General features: G+C 42.6%; 1 protein-coding gene across 6 annotated transcripts in view; it reads left to right on the top strand.

The window, feature by feature from the left end:
• EYA2 (EYA transcriptional coactivator and phosphatase 2) overlaps window positions 1–19,068 on the top strand; it is a 340,732-nt gene that overhangs the window by 214,434 nt on the left and 107,230 nt on the right. For 4 of the 6 annotated variants that reach the window (XM_073580563.1, XM_073580558.1, XM_073580560.1 and 1 more), the window contains 2 exons: window positions 3,982–4,100; window positions 15,810–15,854. In XM_073580563.1, the coding sequence (XP_073436664.1) occupies window positions 3,992–4,100; window positions 15,810–15,854 (154 nt within the window). In that variant the 5' untranslated portion in view covers window positions 3,982–3,991. The remainder of the gene's footprint in view (window positions 1–3,981; window positions 4,101–15,809; window positions 15,855–19,068) is intronic. The other 2 variants (XM_073580561.1, XM_073580562.1) reach the window with 1 other exon arrangement.

Genomic DNA, 19,068 nt, shown 5'->3' with positions numbered 1-19,068 from the left:
GCTCTAGTGGTATAGGGATGTACGTCTGATCTAGCAGTAGAGGGGGTTAACGTCAGCATGGGGCTGTACGTCTGCTCTAGTGGCATGGGCCGGACGTCTTCTCTAGCAGTATGGGGCCTTATGTCTGCTCTAGCAGTAAAGAGCCGTGTATCTGCTCTAGCAGTATGGGGCCTTACGTCTCCTCTAGTGATATGGGGCCGTACATCTGCTCTAGTGGCATGGGGCCTTACGTCTGCTCTAGTGGAATGGGGCCGTTTGTCTGCTTTAGCGACATGGGGCGTACGTCTTCTATAGTGGTGCTGGGCTGTTCTTTCAACGCAGGTAACTTTTCTCCCTAAGGCTGTGTGCCCACGTTGCGTTTTTTAAGCGTTTCCGCAGCGCTTTTAGACAAGCGTTTCTGCTGCGGAAACGCTTAAGAAAAGCATCTAATGTAATAGAATGGAAAACGCACATGTTGTGCTAATGGTGCGTTATTTTCCGCTGCGGAAACGCTTAGCGGGGAAAAACGCAGCATGTTCATTAATTGTGCGGAATCGCATGCGATTCCGCATACATACACTGTAATTGCAAAAACGCATAGGAAAACGCATGTCAAAACGCTTGACACTCGCGTCAAAAACGCGTGTCAAAAAGCGCATGCGTTTTCCCTGGCCAGGGCATGCGTTTCTGCTCAGGAAAAAAACGCTTGAAAAACGCTACGTGGGCACATATCCTAACACTGTCTTTGGCCAATACCAATCTGACATTTTTCCTACTGATCGATGCAGCCATAGTTTCCTGGCGTTTATAGCCGATCTGATCCAAGACCATGGCGTGCGGCGATCCCAACCACCTTTTTGCTTTCCACTCTCTGGTTTTCTTTCTTGTGCCAGACGGACCTGTCTATTAAAAACAGCTTCATTTGTTTTACCACTTTATATATCTTTTTTTTGTTTTGAACTTGAACCATTTTCGCATCAATCAAACTCCTTTTCCCCTACAAACTAGAAAACATCTGATCTGACTTCGTATGGATACTTTCATTGCCCCGAAATGGTGAAAAATAAAAACAAAACCTACGTTGCAGCCACTGGCCCGTATGATCGGCTCAGACGTCCGTCCTCCGTCAGCCAAGGAAAGACTCAGAAATCATTGAAATAATCCAGGAAGGCAGCGTCTCCCACCATTTCCTGACTTCAGCCCTGTCTATACATTGTCTGGAGCAAGCCCAAAATTGCTTGTTTCTAGAATTATTCCAAAAACATATTGGAATATGTCCCATATGTGAGGCGAGCGGAGAACCTTGTTAACCCTTTCTTTCATCCATCAGCACGGTGCTGGAATGGGCATTTGATTGGGATATAACAAAACAGTTCCAGAACTGTCTTATCACCGGACTCTCCCGACGTAAATGAACGATTACAGGGAGCAATAGACTGTATTACTCAAAAAGCAAAACTGATAGCTGCAGGTTTTACTGTACGGTTGAATTTTGTGCTCTTGCCGTAGTTTTTCACCATTTTTGATAATGCCGTTTATAGCGCAGGATGTATGGCACCTGTTTGCGTACCGTATTTATGATGTGGTGCGGCTTCTCTCCTCGTAGATGTTTTTAATAATGCCCCTGTGAGAAATTGATGGGGGTCTCCAGCTTCTGTCGGCCTGGCGGGTGCCATGCCCTCAGTGGAGTCAGTAGGCCACTATTCGGGAGTATTCTCTGGAGCTGCTGACTTGAGGAATCCATATGCTTTTGATGCATTTTTTGCAGTTGAGCAGAGCTTTGATGTGTGCCCAGTAGCCCTCCCTCCACCTCCAGCTGTCATCTCTTGGGTTCCGCTCCCTGACATTGTTCTGAAACGGGGCTTTTAAGAGCGGTCATGCTTTCCCTAAACGTCCATGCCTCAGGGGTATGTGAGTGACGACAGGCCTAGCAAATGGTGGAGGATCTGCGCTCCGTGTGCCAGCGCAGTCCTGTCTGCGGCCCGGATCCTGTGTGTTTGTCCCCCATTCTGGTAATTAGCTGCAGATTTCTCATGTTATCTATTAACATGTCTGGCCTGTGAGGAGAATGTGGCATTGTGTCCATCATTTGTATTATATTAGATCATACTTACACATATTAGCGGCTTAAGTTTTTAGTGGCAATCGCCCCAAACTCTTCAACCTCAGGGAATTGGTGGAATGATCACTGCTGGTATCGTCTTTACCCAGTGGGTGCAGAATACTAACCAAATCTTTACTGGTCTCATTCAGACGTCCCTTTTCCATGTAGGTGTTTGATCCCGGTTTTGGTTCCTAAATACAGTCAAATAATAAATGGAATAATGTCAGCCACTAAATAGATGACCATTAGTTATACGTAGGTAAATTAGTAAATCACCTCTGTATTGTAATACATTTGCAGCCAGATAGAGCAGTGAACATTGATAGAGGGTACTACCTTTAAAATCATATAATTAGCAGCCGCATTGAATCCAGGTGTCGTGCCCTTTCACCCCGACACGCGTTTCGCCCAGTTTCTTCCGGGGGCGTTATCTATTTAGTGGCAGACATTACTCCATTTATGTCTTTCCTGCGCATTATGTTTTGTAATTACCAGGTTTTCTGTCGCGTCCCCTTTTGTATTGCTCCTTTTTACTCTTTTGTTGTATTGTGATACTTAATAAAGATGTATTTATTTTATGAACTTTTATGTTCGCTTCTTTCTTCTTGAGACTTATCTATTCTCAAGCAGTAGGTTTGGTATTATGTTATAAATAAAGCTGCTTTGTTTTTGTTACTTTCTGGTATTATTTGGCTTTGACAAAACTTTTTTATACAGTCAGTCATGTGCAGATTACATGCATTTTTTACATGAAGATTTTCCACATATAGGCTATGTGCCCACGTAGTTTTTAGGTGCTGCGGATTTCACCCTGCGGATTTTGTAAAATCCGCAGGTAAATCCGCAGGTTAAAAGACCTGCGGTTTACCTGCAGATTAGCCTGCGGTTTTGCCCTCCGGTTTCTCACCTCACAATGGTGAAGGTAGGAAACCGCAGCGGAATCCGCACAAAGAATTGACATGCTGCGGATTGTAACCCACAGCAAATCCGCACGGAAAAGTCCGCAGCATGTGCACTGCGTTTTTTTATTTCCATAGGAAATGAAGGTACTGTACAACGCAGCAGAATCTTCTGCGGACCCGCAGGGCCAAATCCGCTGCTGATCCGCAGCAGAATCCGCAGCGTGTGCACATACCCATAATGCGTTCCTTTTGGGAAAATCCGCACATAAATCTCAGCTTACCCACAGACAACTTGACATGTTGCAGATTTCAAAGTCAATTTATGATGCATAAAAAAAATCATAGCAGGCATGAGATTTCTATCAATTCCATCCATGTTGGTGGAGCTGTAAGATGCTGCGTTTTTTGTGCCAGTATCAAAAATTCAACGTGGAAACTTAACCTTATGAAAAGAATGGATGCCGCGTGATGACCAAAAATGGAGGATCTAGTGCACCTATAAAAAAAAAAAGTGTGCAAAAAAGAATGAGGCTTCATAAATAATGGGACAGTCATGTAGGGTTTGTAATTCCCATCAGAGCTCTTGAGATAAGAAGCCCCTAATTCCGTGTATTCTGCTCTCTCATTAATGTTGCATTAAAGCCGTCTGGGACCCCGGATGAAGTAACTGAGAGGAGTGGGGCTTGTCACATTTACCTCCCGGATTTTGCATGTGGCGGCACTTTATTAGCAGGAGACCAAAAAAGTCATTTTCTGATGATAAACGACATAAATGAGACAAACGGCAATCAAACCTGTGCAGTCTCCGAGGAGCCGCTTCTTCCCTCATTTACATGCCGCATTCTCTAAGGTGGATTAACTCCAGCAAATGTTATTTTATGAAATTTAAATGGAAAATGAGATTTAGGTGTTTGTGTTTTAATATTTATATGGCAGCGGGAAGGATCATTAGTCATGCACAGTGGAATAAATTATCCCATGCTCCGTTTCTTGCAGGTACAAGGAAATGCTAGATCTAGTGATATCACAGAGCCTGTCTGTGACCAGTGGCTGCTCTGACAACCTGAAATTCAACCCTTCTCACGGTCACTCCACGTCTCCTGATGACATAACAGGTAAGTGTCAGCACTGGCATCAGTCTTCGGGCTGGGGCAAGGCGGGTGATTGTGGGCGCAGCAGATAAGGGGTTCGTTGGGCATCGAGGTGAGTAGAGCAATGTGCATCGTTCTGAGAAGATCTCATATGTGTTGCACTTAAGGTCTTCAGTTTCGGAAAGTAGCCTAGCCACGTATCTAGGTCAGAGCCGTGAGATATGGAAGCTTAGATATGCCCTGAACAGCTGGGATGGTGTAATTTGTTTTCTGTTTTTTTAGTAGTTGGATGTTACATTTTGTGAGTGGTGCTGTTTTTTTAGGCATTGGTTTGGCTAAACTGCCAAGATGCCGGTTGCTGTTTTGGAGGTGAAAAGGGGCCCCCTTACCTCTTGGTTGCACCACTGGTATGTCCGCCCCTAAGTCTTCTTCTATAATGTAAATGCTCACAGCGGCATAGAAAATTTTATCGGTTGATTGTACTGATCTCATAGAAAGCCATGTGTCCCATTAGCATCTACAATTTCTTTATTATTAGACCATCCTTACCATCCTTGCCTATCAGAAGCGTCAAACCACCCCTTTGATTGGCAGAGAGGCTGTGCGCCACATTATAATACAGTGCCCAATTCATTGCAGTCTTTTGATTGGTGTCGCTCCCATCTCTCCCATCAAAGTTTTTATCTTCTTAATATGTTGGCTGCATCATATTATATAGCACTGTGTGCTTACAATTACTCATTTTGCCCTTCTACCCAGTAAATTATTCAGTTTTCTCTGCTGTATGTAGAAACAGGACATTTCTTGTCTTTTCATTTACCATCCTTCTGACCCAGCTGCTCCCTGTTCCCCCTGCCAGGGACTTTTGCAGTGACTCATGACTTGTGCAGGAAAAATTGACCTCTTGTTTCCACATAGAGCTTAGAAGGATTCAGCTCGTCAGTTATTTATCACTAGATTAAGGCCCGATGCTATCGCATCGGGAGGATAGTGATGTAGCGTTGACCATGTGTTGTGCGGCACTTTGAGCAGCACACCTTGAGAAGGAGATGTGGTGAACAGCCATCCCGCCTATCTCTTTAGCTGTTCACAAAAACCCAGCCCTGTTAAAAGAGGAAATAACATATCTCAGCAGCAAATATGATGCTGGACCTTGACATCCAGGTTCATATCACCAAATGAAAGAATTTTGATGATACACATCTCCCCTCTTATACTTAATGTGTGTTACAGTAATATTGAGAATTATGTGTAAATGTATCACACCTATGTTTTTATGTGGATAGGATATTTACATAGTGAGCCTCAAGAGGGACAGTATTACTGTTGTATGTAAAGTGCTATTGAAATAATAGTACTCTATAAATAAATAAAAAATTAATTATTATTACCTAAGTCATGTAGGTATGTGTTAGCTATGTAGTTGAAATCTACGTATGTGTGCCTAAATTTTTTTTGTTTTTGTATTTTTATTTATTTTTTTTAATCTATATATACCTATACGTATGTATGTTTCTATGGATTTAAATGTGTCTATGACATATATGTGAAAGAGATAATTAGTGTATGTTTGAAGAAACTGGTGTCCTCCTAGTCGAGGCAAAATTGGCCCTATAATTGCCCAGCAGTAGTTATGAAGTGGTAGAGGCAAATTGGCCCTGTAATTGCCCAGCAGTAGTTATGAAGTGGTAGAGGCAAATTGGCCATGTAATTAGACACCGACAGTGAACAGGCAGAGGAGCAATGCAACACGTCCGCACAGCAAGTCGGCGTGAGGTAAATGATGAAATTCCGCGGGATCCAAGATAGCGAGATTTCGCCAACGCCATCTTGAGGATCGCGGGATTTCGCCGATCCAAGATGGCGTCGCGGCAAGAACATGTCACCGGCGTGGACGACGTCGGGATCCAGGATGGCGCCGGCGGAAGAAGATGTCGGGGATCGTGCCAATGCCGACGGTGATCGTAGAGCAGCGGCGATGACGGCGTGAGTATGAGAGACGGAGTGAGAGAAAGGGTTGTATGTGGAGTGAAAGGGGGGGACGTGAGTGGAGATGGTGAAAGGTGAGAGGAGTGTGTGTTGAGGAGGTGTGTGTGTTGAGGAGGAGTGTGTGTTGAGGGTTAACATGGCAAGAGGTGTGTGATGACGGCTGACATGGTGAGGAAGGTGTGTGTTAGGAAGGTATATGGTGTCGGGGAGTGTGCAGAAGAGGCACAGTGTTACCGCCAAAGGCAGCTTCTGTCTGGATGTGACGTCACCAAGTTACAACCGGACAGAAGCTGCGTTACAACCGGACGGAAGCTGCTTAGCACATTTATTATTATAGATGTGATGCCATAGAGCCAATGGAAAAAGAGAAGAATTACCTGGGTAGAAAGGCAAAATGAGCAATTGTAAGTACACAGTAGTATATAATATATAATGACTGTAATATATTAAGAGGATAAAATTTTTGATGGAAGGAGGAGTGCTTCTTTAAGTAAAGGAGACCTTGTAAGGCCAGATTCATGCATCTAACTTTCACGGTCATATATGCTTGTGAAGCTGTTGTTTTTGGATCAATACACTTGAGGACGGTCTGCTTATTCTTTGCGTGTTTGGAAACCTGCAGCGAATCTGTCAAAAGACACTCAAAAGACTGAACATATGAACTAATCATTTTTACATAACGGTGCACATGTTCATTCTTTCAGCTCTTTTTCAGGCGAGTTGCAAAGCGTACCCACCTAAAAAAAATACACTGTCCTGTTTTACGGCTTCTATCTGATTTTTAACTCTTATTTTACTTTTGTTTTGACTCCTCCAGAGATGCAAAAAAAGATTTTCTAAAATATAAAATAATAAGACCTTAAGTAAATAAAATAAAGGCATTTGCCTGATCGCCCTTTTTGTTTTGTTCTAGTTCTTTTTTTTCTCCTTTAAACATTTGACCTCCAAACGTACTTCTATAAATAATTTATCTTGAATCGATTCCATCGGGAAGCGTTCCTCAGTCGACTTTGCACATGAATTCACAGAATTATTTCCTGACTCGTGCTCAGGAATGTTACCGATGCCCAAGAAGGTTTTATCTGGCAGGAGAAACGTAGGACACGTTGTTTGATAGTCGGATAGCGGCCTGTAAAACCATTAAGAGGCTCCAGATCTGTTTAACCAATCACTGGCAGACTGGATGAGGTTGACACTTATTCTCTGCAGCGCTCTCCCCTGATCTGGGACCCCACTAATTCGCTTTATATCTTCTCACTGTTCCACACCTTATTATCCCATAAGAAATGGAATTTTAGGATTTGATTTGGGGTCAGTGGCAGATGTTGGGGACTAAACGGAGATGTTGAGCCCATAGATCGCATCCACAGGTGCAGCACTGATGACAGTCACAGATTTATTTTACACCATATATCATTTCTCCTTGTGAGCCCCTCTAAATTTTTATGCACTGAGGCGGGGAACCCTTATTCTGCTCTTCTTGGTCTGGGGTCTATTTAGCTTCAATCAGACATTCTGTATCTTCACCTCTGCCACGAACAAATATTATATAAGAAAGGAAAAGGAGAATGTGTTTGAGCTGCTGCAGCACATTAAAAAGATTCTCCACCTTTGGGGAATTTTTTTAATCTTTTTTCCTTGGGTTTAAACATTTTTCACCGCTTGGCTTTTATTGGCTCTTTGTTTCCCTGCACATTCAACTTTAAAGGAGTTGGCCACTACATTTTTATTGATGGCCTGTCTGTAGTGCACGTTTTGATGGATAGCACTTCCCTATGTTATTCTATGAGGCCGTGCACATGTCTGATTTTATCCTTGGACCGAGTAGTCCTTGGAAAAAAAATTGCTGCATGGACGATTTGCCACCGATTATCGGATCACATTTGGCCATTCAAGTATATTGGTTGTTGAAAACATTTTTATGGACTGACTGAATGTAGAAAGTGGAGAAATGTTTGGGTTTTTTCTCTACCTCTGAGAAAATCTCTGAGAGATTAAAATAATAGCACCAGTTTTCTCGGACAGAAAAATGGTTGTGTAACCCAAGCCTTAGCATAGGCCATCAACATCTCATCGATGGAAGTACGACAAGTACCACCACGCCAATCAGCCGTTACTGGCGGCAGCTCCATCAAAACTATATTGGCCTTGGCCAGGTGCTGTAGATCTCCCTCCTTTTCATTGTACCACTACCAAACCGCGGCCAATATAGATATGACGAAGCTACTGTGTGTTTTGATGGCATCCGTGAACTTCTGGGTACTGTCAGTATTAGCTGGTTGGCGGGGGTGCCAATGTCACACCCCCATAAAACAGATATCCTAATGATAGGCCATAAATAAAAAAGTAGTGGCCAACCTTTTTGATATGATCTGTGGTCACTGGTCATACAACAGGTAAAAGGAGCTGAGAAAAAAAGATAAGAGTTACAAACTCCCTGTCAGACCATCATAGCAGTGCAACTAATGCATTAAAAAATGTTAATGAAACCCAGTTGCAAGAAAGGTGAAAGGAGATGGTGGAGAAACTGTTTTTTTTTCTACATGTACGAGATAAACTGATGATACTCAGACATTTTTTGTATGTGAAAAAATGAATTAGGCCTAACAAGTTCGATGCCCTTTTACTCCACCATAAAATATCAGTAAATCCTCTCCCTACCTCCCCTTTGTGTTTCAGACTCAAACCATTTTCTTAATCTTAATTTGCTGTCAGTGAATGGAAACATTCTTATTTCCATGACGTATATCAGGGATGCCAAACTCTAAAGGCCCTTTTACATTTAGCGATGCACCAGCGATCCCACCAGCGATCCGACCCGGTCAGGATCGCTTGTGCATCGCTAAATGATCGCTAGTGAGCTGTCACACAGGCAGACCTCACAGCGATGCAGCAGCGATACAGCGGACGATACTTACCTTTCAGACGCGGCGATCCTGACGTCCTCCCGCCCACCTCCACGCGTCGCTCGTCGTCACAGCAGGAAGCCCCAGCAGGAAGCTGACGTTGAGAAATGGAGCCGGACATTCTCGCGCGATCAGCGATGGACAGCGGGGGAGCCGGTCGGAGGTAAGTATCACACATAGCGATATCGCTAGCGATATCGCTATAACATCACAAAATCAGTGACGTCCTTAATACACAGAGAGCCAAAATAAAAAGCTTGGACAAAATCGTGGGCCAACCCTTGATAGTTATTAGAAAAATGTCTACAATTGAGGACGTTTTTATATGGTAACAAACTTAAAGGGGTTGTCCCAGAAACAAAGTACATTTTAATTTATAGATCTTAGATATAATATGTTATGTAAGAGCAGTAAAAAGCATATGGCCCAATGGCCTAATTTAAATATGTAATAACACAGGGTAAATAATCTTGAATACAGATAATAAAGTATGATTCCAACAAAAGTGCCCCCAAACACAGTAAGATACCCCCATAGTGAATTCCTCAACAGGACCCTCCACACACATGATGTGATGACCCTACTGTACCCCATTTTCCTCAATCCCACTGATAAAGAAAGTGCCCCCTTCACAGTTTGATTCCCCATCTGTAATCCCCACATAGTCCTCCATATAGTATAATGGCCACAAAAAGTGCTCCATACAGTATAATGACCTCACATAATGCTCCATACAGTATAATGACCCCACATAGTGCTCCATACAGTATAATGACCCCACTTAGTGCTCCATACAGTATAACGGCCTCACATAGTGCTCCATACAGTATAATGGCCCCACATAGTGCTCCATACAGTACAATGGCTCGACATAGTGCTCCATACAGTGTAATGACCACAAAAAGGGCTTCAAACAGTATAATCAGCCCCTCATAGCCCTTCACACAGTATAATGGCCACAAAAAGTGCTCCATACAGTATAATGGCCCCACATAGTGCTCCATACAGTATAATGGCCCCACATAGTGCTCCATACAGTGTAATGGTCTCACATAGTGCTCCATACAGTATAATGACCCCACATAGTGCTCCATACAGTGTAATGGCCTTACATAGTGCTCCATACAGTATAATGGCCCCACATAGTGCTCCATACAGTAAATAATGAGCCCACATAGTGCTCCATACAGTATAATGACCCCACATAGTGCTCCATACAGTATAACGACCTCACATAGTGCTCCATACAGTATAATGATCCCACATAGTGCTCCATACAGTACAATGGCTCCACATAGTGCTCCATACAGTGTAATGACCACAAAAAGAACTTCAAACAGTATAATCAGCCCCTCATAGCCCTTCACATAGTATAATGGCCACAAAAAGTGTTCCATACAGTATAATGGCCCCACATAGTGCTCAATACAGTGTAATGGTCTCACATAGTGCTCCATACAGTATAATGACCCCACATAGTGCTCCATACAGTGTAATGGCCTTACATAGTGCTCCATACAGTATAATGACCCCACATAGTGCTCCATACAGTATAATGACCCCACATAGTGCTCCATACAGTGTAATGGCCTTACATAGTGCTTCATACAGTATAATGACCCTACATAGTGCTCCATACAGTATAATGGCCTCACATAGTGCTCCATACAGTATAATGGCCTCACATAGTGCTCCATACGGTATAATGGACCCACATAGTGCTCCATACAGTATATAATGAGCCCACATAGTGCTCCATACTGTATAATGGGTCCCACATAGTGCTCTATATATTTTAATGGTCCCCACATTAAAACAATACTCACCTCTGCTCGTTGCCCCTCTGCCCCAGTCTCTTCATAGTACCTTCAGATCCTCTGCACACCTCAGTACAACGGGCATGTTGTAATGACATCTTCGCGAATGCCGTGCAGACGCAGAAGGGAAATGATGGGAGAGGGAGCATCAGCTGACGCTCCTTTCTTCATAATTGCTTTTCCACTGTATCGCCATTCAGGATGTCAATGTACTTGAAAGTGCAATGTAGGTTGGAGGACCCGCCCGGCGTCGCGGGCTAAATATACTCGGGTGTGCTGGGGGACCCAACAGGCATCATGGTTCAAACATACTCAAAAAAATTAAGAGAACACTAAAAGTTGGATCAGCCTGTAATTTGATTTTTCACTTTGATTTTGAGTATCATTCCAAATCCAGACCTCCATGGGATATTCAGTTTGATTTACATTGATCATTTTTAAGTTTAATTGTTCTCAACACATTCCACTATGTAATGAACAAAGATTTGCAACTGGAATATTTCATTCAGTGATATCTAGAATGTGGTATTTTAGTGTTCCCTTTGTTTTTTTGAGCAGTATATTTTACGTGGACGAAAATTTCTCTCACCTGAGTATTTGTTACAATTGTATCCAGTCAAAACAATTCTAAACAGTTTGGACTCTTGGCTGATTTATTTTCTTCTACCCCTAAACATTGAACAGAACTAGGACTAATGATGGATGTGGATAAAAATGTCCTTATTCCCTGACAGCAAGCAGAGTGTGTTTCCCAATTGCCCGAGATCTCTTTCCTTTAGAAAGTTGCATATTTCATTATATATGGAGTGATATAAGGTTGGATGATTCTAGGATTTGTCTCATCTGTTGTGTATGAGGTGCGTCGTGTTTGGACCTTTCAACTCAATAAACGCCCTTTGATTTGTTATCTATGTCCAGCCAGCGTCTCAGCCGCTCATGCGATGTGTTCCTTGACATTATGCTGGAAAGTCTGGTGAAGCCATGACTCCGTTATGGAACAGTAATCATATTATTAGTTGCAAATATTGTCCCACAAAAGCATAGTGAAATGCATCCAGAGTCTTTGGGGACGCCGGGTCACCCGAGGTCACTGGCACGAAGATTCAGCTGTTATAGGTCTTCTAACTGGTTGAATCGCTTCTTCTTCTGCCTGCTCTGGAAACGCTGGTTCCTTCTTTCTATAATGCTGCATTCCTGATTTGAGCTGCTATGAAATGTCTCCAGACATAACCCATTGTTTTAGGGAATAATTCCATGGGAAATTGCAATTGGTTGCCATCTCAGCTTTACCAGAGTCCTGAATGGCAGAACTGTGTTACGAGGCAAGTTTTCATGGGAGCACCGGTCACGTTACACTCGGAGACACTGGGCACAAACTTCTGTAAAGCTATGTTCACACTGATTTTTTTATTTATGTACCCTTGGAAAACTTTTCTAATTCCTGGCTTTGTGCACCAGATGCCTTTCTCAGGCAGATTAAGCCCGGAATCTGCGTGAAAAAGCGAATCAAAAATGGACATAATGCACAACAATGACAAAGCGACATTGCTGTGTGCATGTGTTCATTAGTTTGTTACTTGTTTTAACCCTTTAAAAACCCTGGAGCCATTCAAAAAAGTAGCAGTCATTCTTCAAGCGACTTCCAAACTAAGCTCTTTATAATAGAATTTATAATCAAAAGATACAGGCAGTAAAACCGCCGCAAAAATGCTGGGGGAGCCGTGTCAGGAAAAAAGCCGCCAGGTTTTCCTTGAAGCAGCTTTGTGAAGAAAAGTCCATCTGCTCCCGTCATCGGATTTAAGACTTTGCGCGCTCATTAGCTATTTCTATGGAAATTTCACTCTGTTCATATGAGAAGTTTTTTTGATGTTATTTATTTTTTTCGCTCTCTTTCTTTTATTTTTTTTACTGAAAAAGTTTTGAAAACTTTTTTTGGGGAAAAAAGAAAGTACAAGTCAGATCCTGAAGGGAACCTCTCCAAGTTAGGCACTATCCAATTAAAAGGCTGCAAAGAACACTTTTGAAAAAAAACTCTTCCAAACTCTTCAAGAGTATGTGCACACAAGATCTTTGTTCTGCCAACGGACCCTACGAGGTCTTCCTTGGTAAAGCTGCTTCAGGGAAAAGCTGTCAGTCTTATTCCCGAACCAACTTCGTTGGCCATTTTGACAACGATTTTTATGTCCATCGTCTTTTTTCTGGTATTTAAATTATAACTAGAGAGCGGTTTCCTAGTGGAAGCCGCCCGAGGAACGTACTTGCCTCTTCGGCAAAACATTTCACAGCTTCTGAACCTTGAGGGTGTGTGCACATGCAAGTGTTTTTTTCACGTTTTTTAAGCTTTTTTACTGGCAAAGACGCTTAAAAACGATTACAAGAAGCATCCCATTCATTTGAATGAATTCTGCACTTTTTGTGCATATTTATGCTTTTTTTTCCACAAAAAAAACGCAACGCAGCATGCTCATTAGTTTCACGGAAAAATCCGCTTTTGTAATTATATTCTATGAGACGGGATGCGCCGGAAAAAATCGCGACAAAAACGCGCGTTTTCTGGGAAGGAGTCCGGTTTTTTGTCAGGAATTTTCTGCATACATGGGTACATAGCCTGAAGCAGTTACAGTCATATGTAAAAGTTTGGGCACCCCTATTAATGTTAACCTTTTTTCTTTATAACAATTTTGGTTTTTGCAACAGCTATTTCAGTTTCATATATCTAATAACTGATGGACTCAGTTTCATTTCTGGATTCAAATGAGGTTTATTGTACTAACAGAAAATGTGCAATCTGCATTTAAACAAAATTTGACCTGTGCAAAAGTATGGGCACCCTTATCATTTTCTTGATTTGAACACTCCTTACTACTTTTTACTGACTTCCTGAAGCACTAAATTGGTTTTGTAACCTCATTGAGCTTTGAACTTCGTATCAAATCATGAGAAAAGGTATTTAAGGTGGCCACTTGCAAGTAGTTCTCCTATTTGATTCTCCTATGAAGAGTGGCATCATGGGCTCCTCAAAACAACTCTCAAATGATCTGAAAACAAAGATTATTCAACATAGCTTTTCAGGGGAAGGATACAAAAAGTTGTCTCAGAGATTTAACCTGTCAGTTTCCACTGTGAGGAAAATAGTAAGGAAATGGAAGAACACAGGTACAGTTCTTGTTAAGCCCAGAAGTGGCAGGCCAAGAAAAATATCAGAAAGGCAGAGAAGAAGAATGGTGAGAACAGTCAAGGACAATCCACAGACCACCTCCAAAGACCTGCAGCATCATTTTGCTGCAGATGGTGTCACTGTGCATCGGTCAACAATACAGCGCACTTTGCACAAGGAGAAGCTGTATGGGAGAGTGATGCGAAAGAAGCCGTTTCTGCAAGCATGCCACAAACAGAGTCGCCTGGGGTATGCAAAAGCACATTTGGACAAGCCAGTTACATTTTGGAAGAAGGTCCTGTGGACTGATGAAACAAAGATTGAGTTGTTTGGTCATACAAAAAGGCGTTATGCATGGAGGCTAAAAAACACAGCATTCCAAGAAAAACACTTGCTACCCACAGTAAAATTTGGTGGAGGTTCCATCATGCTTTGGGGCTGTGTGGCCAATGCCGGCACCGGGAATCTTGATAAAGTTGAGGGTCGCATGGATTCAACTCAGTATCAGCAGATTCTTGACAATAATGTGCGAGAATCAGTGACGAAGGGGATGGATATTTCAGCAAGACAATGATCCAAAACACCGCTCCAAATCTACTCAGGCATTCATGCAGAGGAACAATTACAATGTTCTGGAATGGCCATCCCAGTCCCCAGACCTGAATATCATTGAACATCTGTGGGATGATTTGAAGCGGGCTGTCCATGCTCGGCAACCATCAAACTTAACTGAACTGGAATTGTTTTGTAAACAGGAATGGTCACAAATACCTTCATCCAGGATCCAGGAACTCATTAATAGCTACAGGAAGCGACTAGAGGCTGCTATTTTTGCAAAACGAGGATCTATTAAATATTAATGTCACTTTTATGTTGAGGTGCCCATACTTTTGCACCGGTCAAATTTTGTTAAAATGCAGAATGCACATTTTCTGTTGGTACAATAAACCTCATTTGAATCCAGAAATATAACTGAGTCCATCAGTTATTAGATATATGAAACTGAAATAGCTGTTGCAAAAACCAAAATTGTTATAAAGAAAAAAGGTTAACATTAATAGGGGTGCCCAAGCTTTAACATATGACTGTAAAAGAAGTAACAAAAGACTGAACATATGCACAGCAATGTTGTTTCTATGTTGCTGTGCACCATGTTCAGCTTTAGGCCGGGATCACACATGCGAGAAACACGGCCGAGTCTCGTATGTTAATACCCGGCACTGCCGCCGGCACCCGGATCGGAGCGTGTGGCCGCATAGCAATTCATGAAGCTGCACGTTCCGCTCCCGAGTGTCGATGGCAGTGCCAGGTATTAACATGTGAGACTCGGCCGTGTTTCTCGCATGTGTGATCCCGGCCTTAGCAGTGGTTTCACGAATTTGCCTGAAAAAGACGTGTGCACATACCCCCAGCACTTCAGGAAAAGAAAAACTCCTCCAAAACCTCTCCAAAAAAGGAGAATTTTTAAGCAGTTTCTACTTGAAAGCTCATGATTTTTGAACTCCTGAAAAAAAGTTGGCAACAGCTATGTTGGTTTCCACCATGAATTAGCCACTAACTGTATAGACATTTTAGCTGCTCGATATGAGGATGACTCAAGATGAATGTCAAATGTTACGGTAATTACACGCCGTCCTTCACATACAAGTTTCTAGTAGTTTTCTAGTAGTTCTCTGATGACCCTGGCGGTGCCTCTATCAGCAGAGGTTGCGCGTGGTTCTCATCCAGCCCTCAGCCTCAATTAGTTGGAATTCTGCACTTTTCTTGGCAGACGTCCTCTGTAAACGCAAGAAGCAATTAAACAGATTTTTCTCTCCCTCGTGTTGAGGCAAAGTTTAATTTTTTTTTTTTTTTTGGTTTCCAGATAAAGAAAAGAAATCATCTTCCAGAGATAGTTTTACACTTTCGGGTAGGTTCCAGATTATCAGATCTGTCTCATTTTCCATTATTGAGTATTTCACACAGATATGGATGACCAAATACTGCCACGTGACTAAGGTCTTATTGTAGGTGCACACAATGTCTTTTTTAGGCTGTTTCTGCCCGGAACCTGCCTGAAAAAGCATAAAAAGGAGTGTCAAAAGTAATGAACACATACACAGCCATGTAAAATCAACTTGCTGTGCACAGTTTCCTTTTTTTGTCACTTCTTTTAATCGCTTAAGACTTTGAAAGTCCACTTGGAATCCGCCACCGCCACTGTGTTATATATAAAATAAAATAAAAAGCTGTCGGCAAAGTGGCCTCAAAAAGAAGCAAAAAGAAATGCATATGGAAAAACACTTGAAAGTTCTTCCTGTAGCAAAAACAAAGCGAATACGCTGGTGTCTAAAAGATGCCAAGAGTACACAGCCTTAAGGTCCGATTACACTGCACAGTTATCCTAAGAAAGATTGTTCTTGGTCTTCTTGCCGTCTGATAGTCACCTGATGCTTGTTTGTTGGGTGAAATGATCTTATGTGCTGCATAAAATATCATTGTTCCAGGCAGCGTATCTTGCTGTGTAAACAGGACCTGTGCTGCCGATCATGATGACAGTTAAGGTACTGTCACACTTAGCGATGCACCAGCGATCCCAACCAGCGATATGACGCGGTCAGGATCGCTGGTACATCGCTAAGTGGTCGCTAGTGAGCTGCCACACATGCAGATCTCACCAGCGACATCGCAGGGGTCGAGGGTCGCTACTTACCTGTCAGACGAGGCAATCCTGACATCCTCCGCCCGCGTCCACGCGTCGCTCGTCTCCACAGCAGGAAGCCCAGCAGGAAGCTGACGACAAGAAACGGTCCAGGACGTTCTCGCGCGATCAGCGATAACCAGCGGGGGAGCGGTCGGAAGTAAGTATCAGACATAGCGATATCGCTAGCAATGTCGCTATAACGTCACAAAAACCAGTGACATTATAGCGATATTACTAGCGATATCGCTCAGTGTGACAGGCCCTTTAATGTGCACTGAACAATCTACTACTGATCATTCAGTCGTATCTAATGTGTGGTTGGACATTGTAAACAGGTTATTAAACAACCTCCAATCAGCAAAAAAAAAAAAGTTGATCCGCAGTCGTTTAGTGCACCAGATTGATCCATGTAAAAAGACCCTTATTAATAAGGAATTATTCACAATGTAACATCTTCCTTTCTGCCCCCCGAGAACCTACTCTTCTGTCAGTGGTACAGTGGGTACGGAAAATATTCAGATCCCTTTAAATTTTTCACTTTTTGTTTCATTGCAGCCATTTGGTAAATTCGAGAGTTCATTTTTTTCTCATCAATGTACACTCTGCACCAAATCTTGACTGAAAAAAACAGAAATGTTGAAATTTTTGCAAATTTATTAAAAAAGAAAAACTGAAATATCACATTGTCATATGAATTCAGACCCTTTGCTCCAGGAAAGATGTATATCCTAAGACCTTGTGGGGGCATCACAACACATTAGGATACCCCAATCAGAGGACAATAAAGCATCCAGACTCCTTATCTATGAACTGGTGCAATATTTATGTTTCTCCCTCTCCCACAATGATAGTTCTGCTTCACGTCACTTGTCTCATCTATTGCATTTTTTCTGTGCTGGGTTGTGTATAAATATGTGAATCTTCAGATGTTGTATTAGTCTAGCCTGATGAAGAGATCTGAGTAGTCTCGAAAGCTTGCAATGTGTTACCATCTTTTCAGTTAGGCCAGAGTCACACTAGCAATAAAATCGGACGAATGCAATGCGATAAAAAATCGCATTCCATTCGTCCCAATGTTATTCTATGGTTTTGCTCCCATCATGCGTTTTTTTATCGCATCCGTTCCTCGGACCGAGACAATCGCAGCATGCTGCGATTGTCACCGATTTTCGGATCAGATTCGACAATACAAGTCTATAGATGCGATTAAAAAACGCATTGAAAACGCATCACACGTGTGACTTGCGATTAAATCGCAAGACTTCTCCAGGTCAACAGGAAAGATCATCAGGCATTGGCATTGGATGTCAATTTGATGCTTAGATGCGAATAAAATCGGTTCATCGCTGGAAAATGGGATGACAGACGGATCCCTGGATAAGAATTCTTTGTGCGATTTCGTACCGTTAAAATGGGACCTCACCATGGAAACAACAAAAACTCTCACTGTCGCCCTGATCCACTCCCGCCTGGACTACTGTAATGCTCTATTAATTGGCCTCCCTCTCACTCGACTCTCCCCTCTCCAGTCTATCCTTAATGCAGCAGCCAGGGTTGTCCATCTGGCTAATCGTTACTCAGACGCGTCCGCTCTTCGCCAGTCATTACACTGGCTGCCAATTCATTACAGGGTACAATTCAAAGTACTTGTTCTCACCCACAAAGCTCTCCACAGTGCGGCACCCCCTTACATCTCCTCCCTCATCTCTGTCTATCGGCCTAACCGACCGCTGCGCTCTGCAAATGACTTTCGACTAACCTCTGCCCTAATCCGTACCTCCCACTCCCGACTCCAAGACTTCTCCCGTGCTGCGCCAATCCTCTGGAATGCTCTACCCCAAGATATTAGGACCATCCACAATTTGCATAGTTTTAGGCGCTCGCTCAAAACACATTTGTTCAGAGCGGCCTATCACATTCAGTAATCAAAGTCATGTTATGTTTGTGTGTGTGTAGCCCATTCACTATCTCCATCTAACCCCCACCCCCTGAAGATGGCTGGACCGTCATTGTAAATACATCATTGTAAATACTAACCTGTGCTTTGTATCTCCCCCACCTCATTGTAGATTGTAAGCTCCACGAGCAGGGTCGTCTTATTTCGCTTTAATTATTGTATTGTTAACGTTGTTACTTATGACTGTTGTGTTTGAAACTGTTCAACTGTAAAGCGCTGCGGAATATGTTGGCGCTATATAAATAAAGATTATTATTATTATTTATTATTATGGGACCGATTTTTTATTCTTTGTGTGTGACTCCAGCCTTAGCCATTAAAAGGTATCAACCACTGAGGACTCTCAATTCTGAATATTTTTTGAGCCTTTGCTCAGTATTGAGTAGAAGCACCCTTTTGAGCTAGTACAGCCATGAGTCTTCTTGGGAATGATGCAACAAGTTTTTCACACCTGGGTTTGGGGATACTCTGCCATTCTTCCTT

The sequence above is a fragment of the Dendrobates tinctorius genome, unplaced genomic scaffold, assembly GCF_039654945.1.
Source record: "Dendrobates tinctorius isolate UK_male_01 unplaced genomic scaffold, ASM3965494v1 ptg000065l, whole genome shotgun sequence".
NCBI classification, from domain to species: Eukaryota; Metazoa; Chordata; class Amphibia; order Anura; family Dendrobatidae; genus Dendrobates; species Dendrobates tinctorius.
Note: the sequence above shows the minus strand (reverse complement) of the source record. Positions and strands in the feature narration are given on the sequence as shown.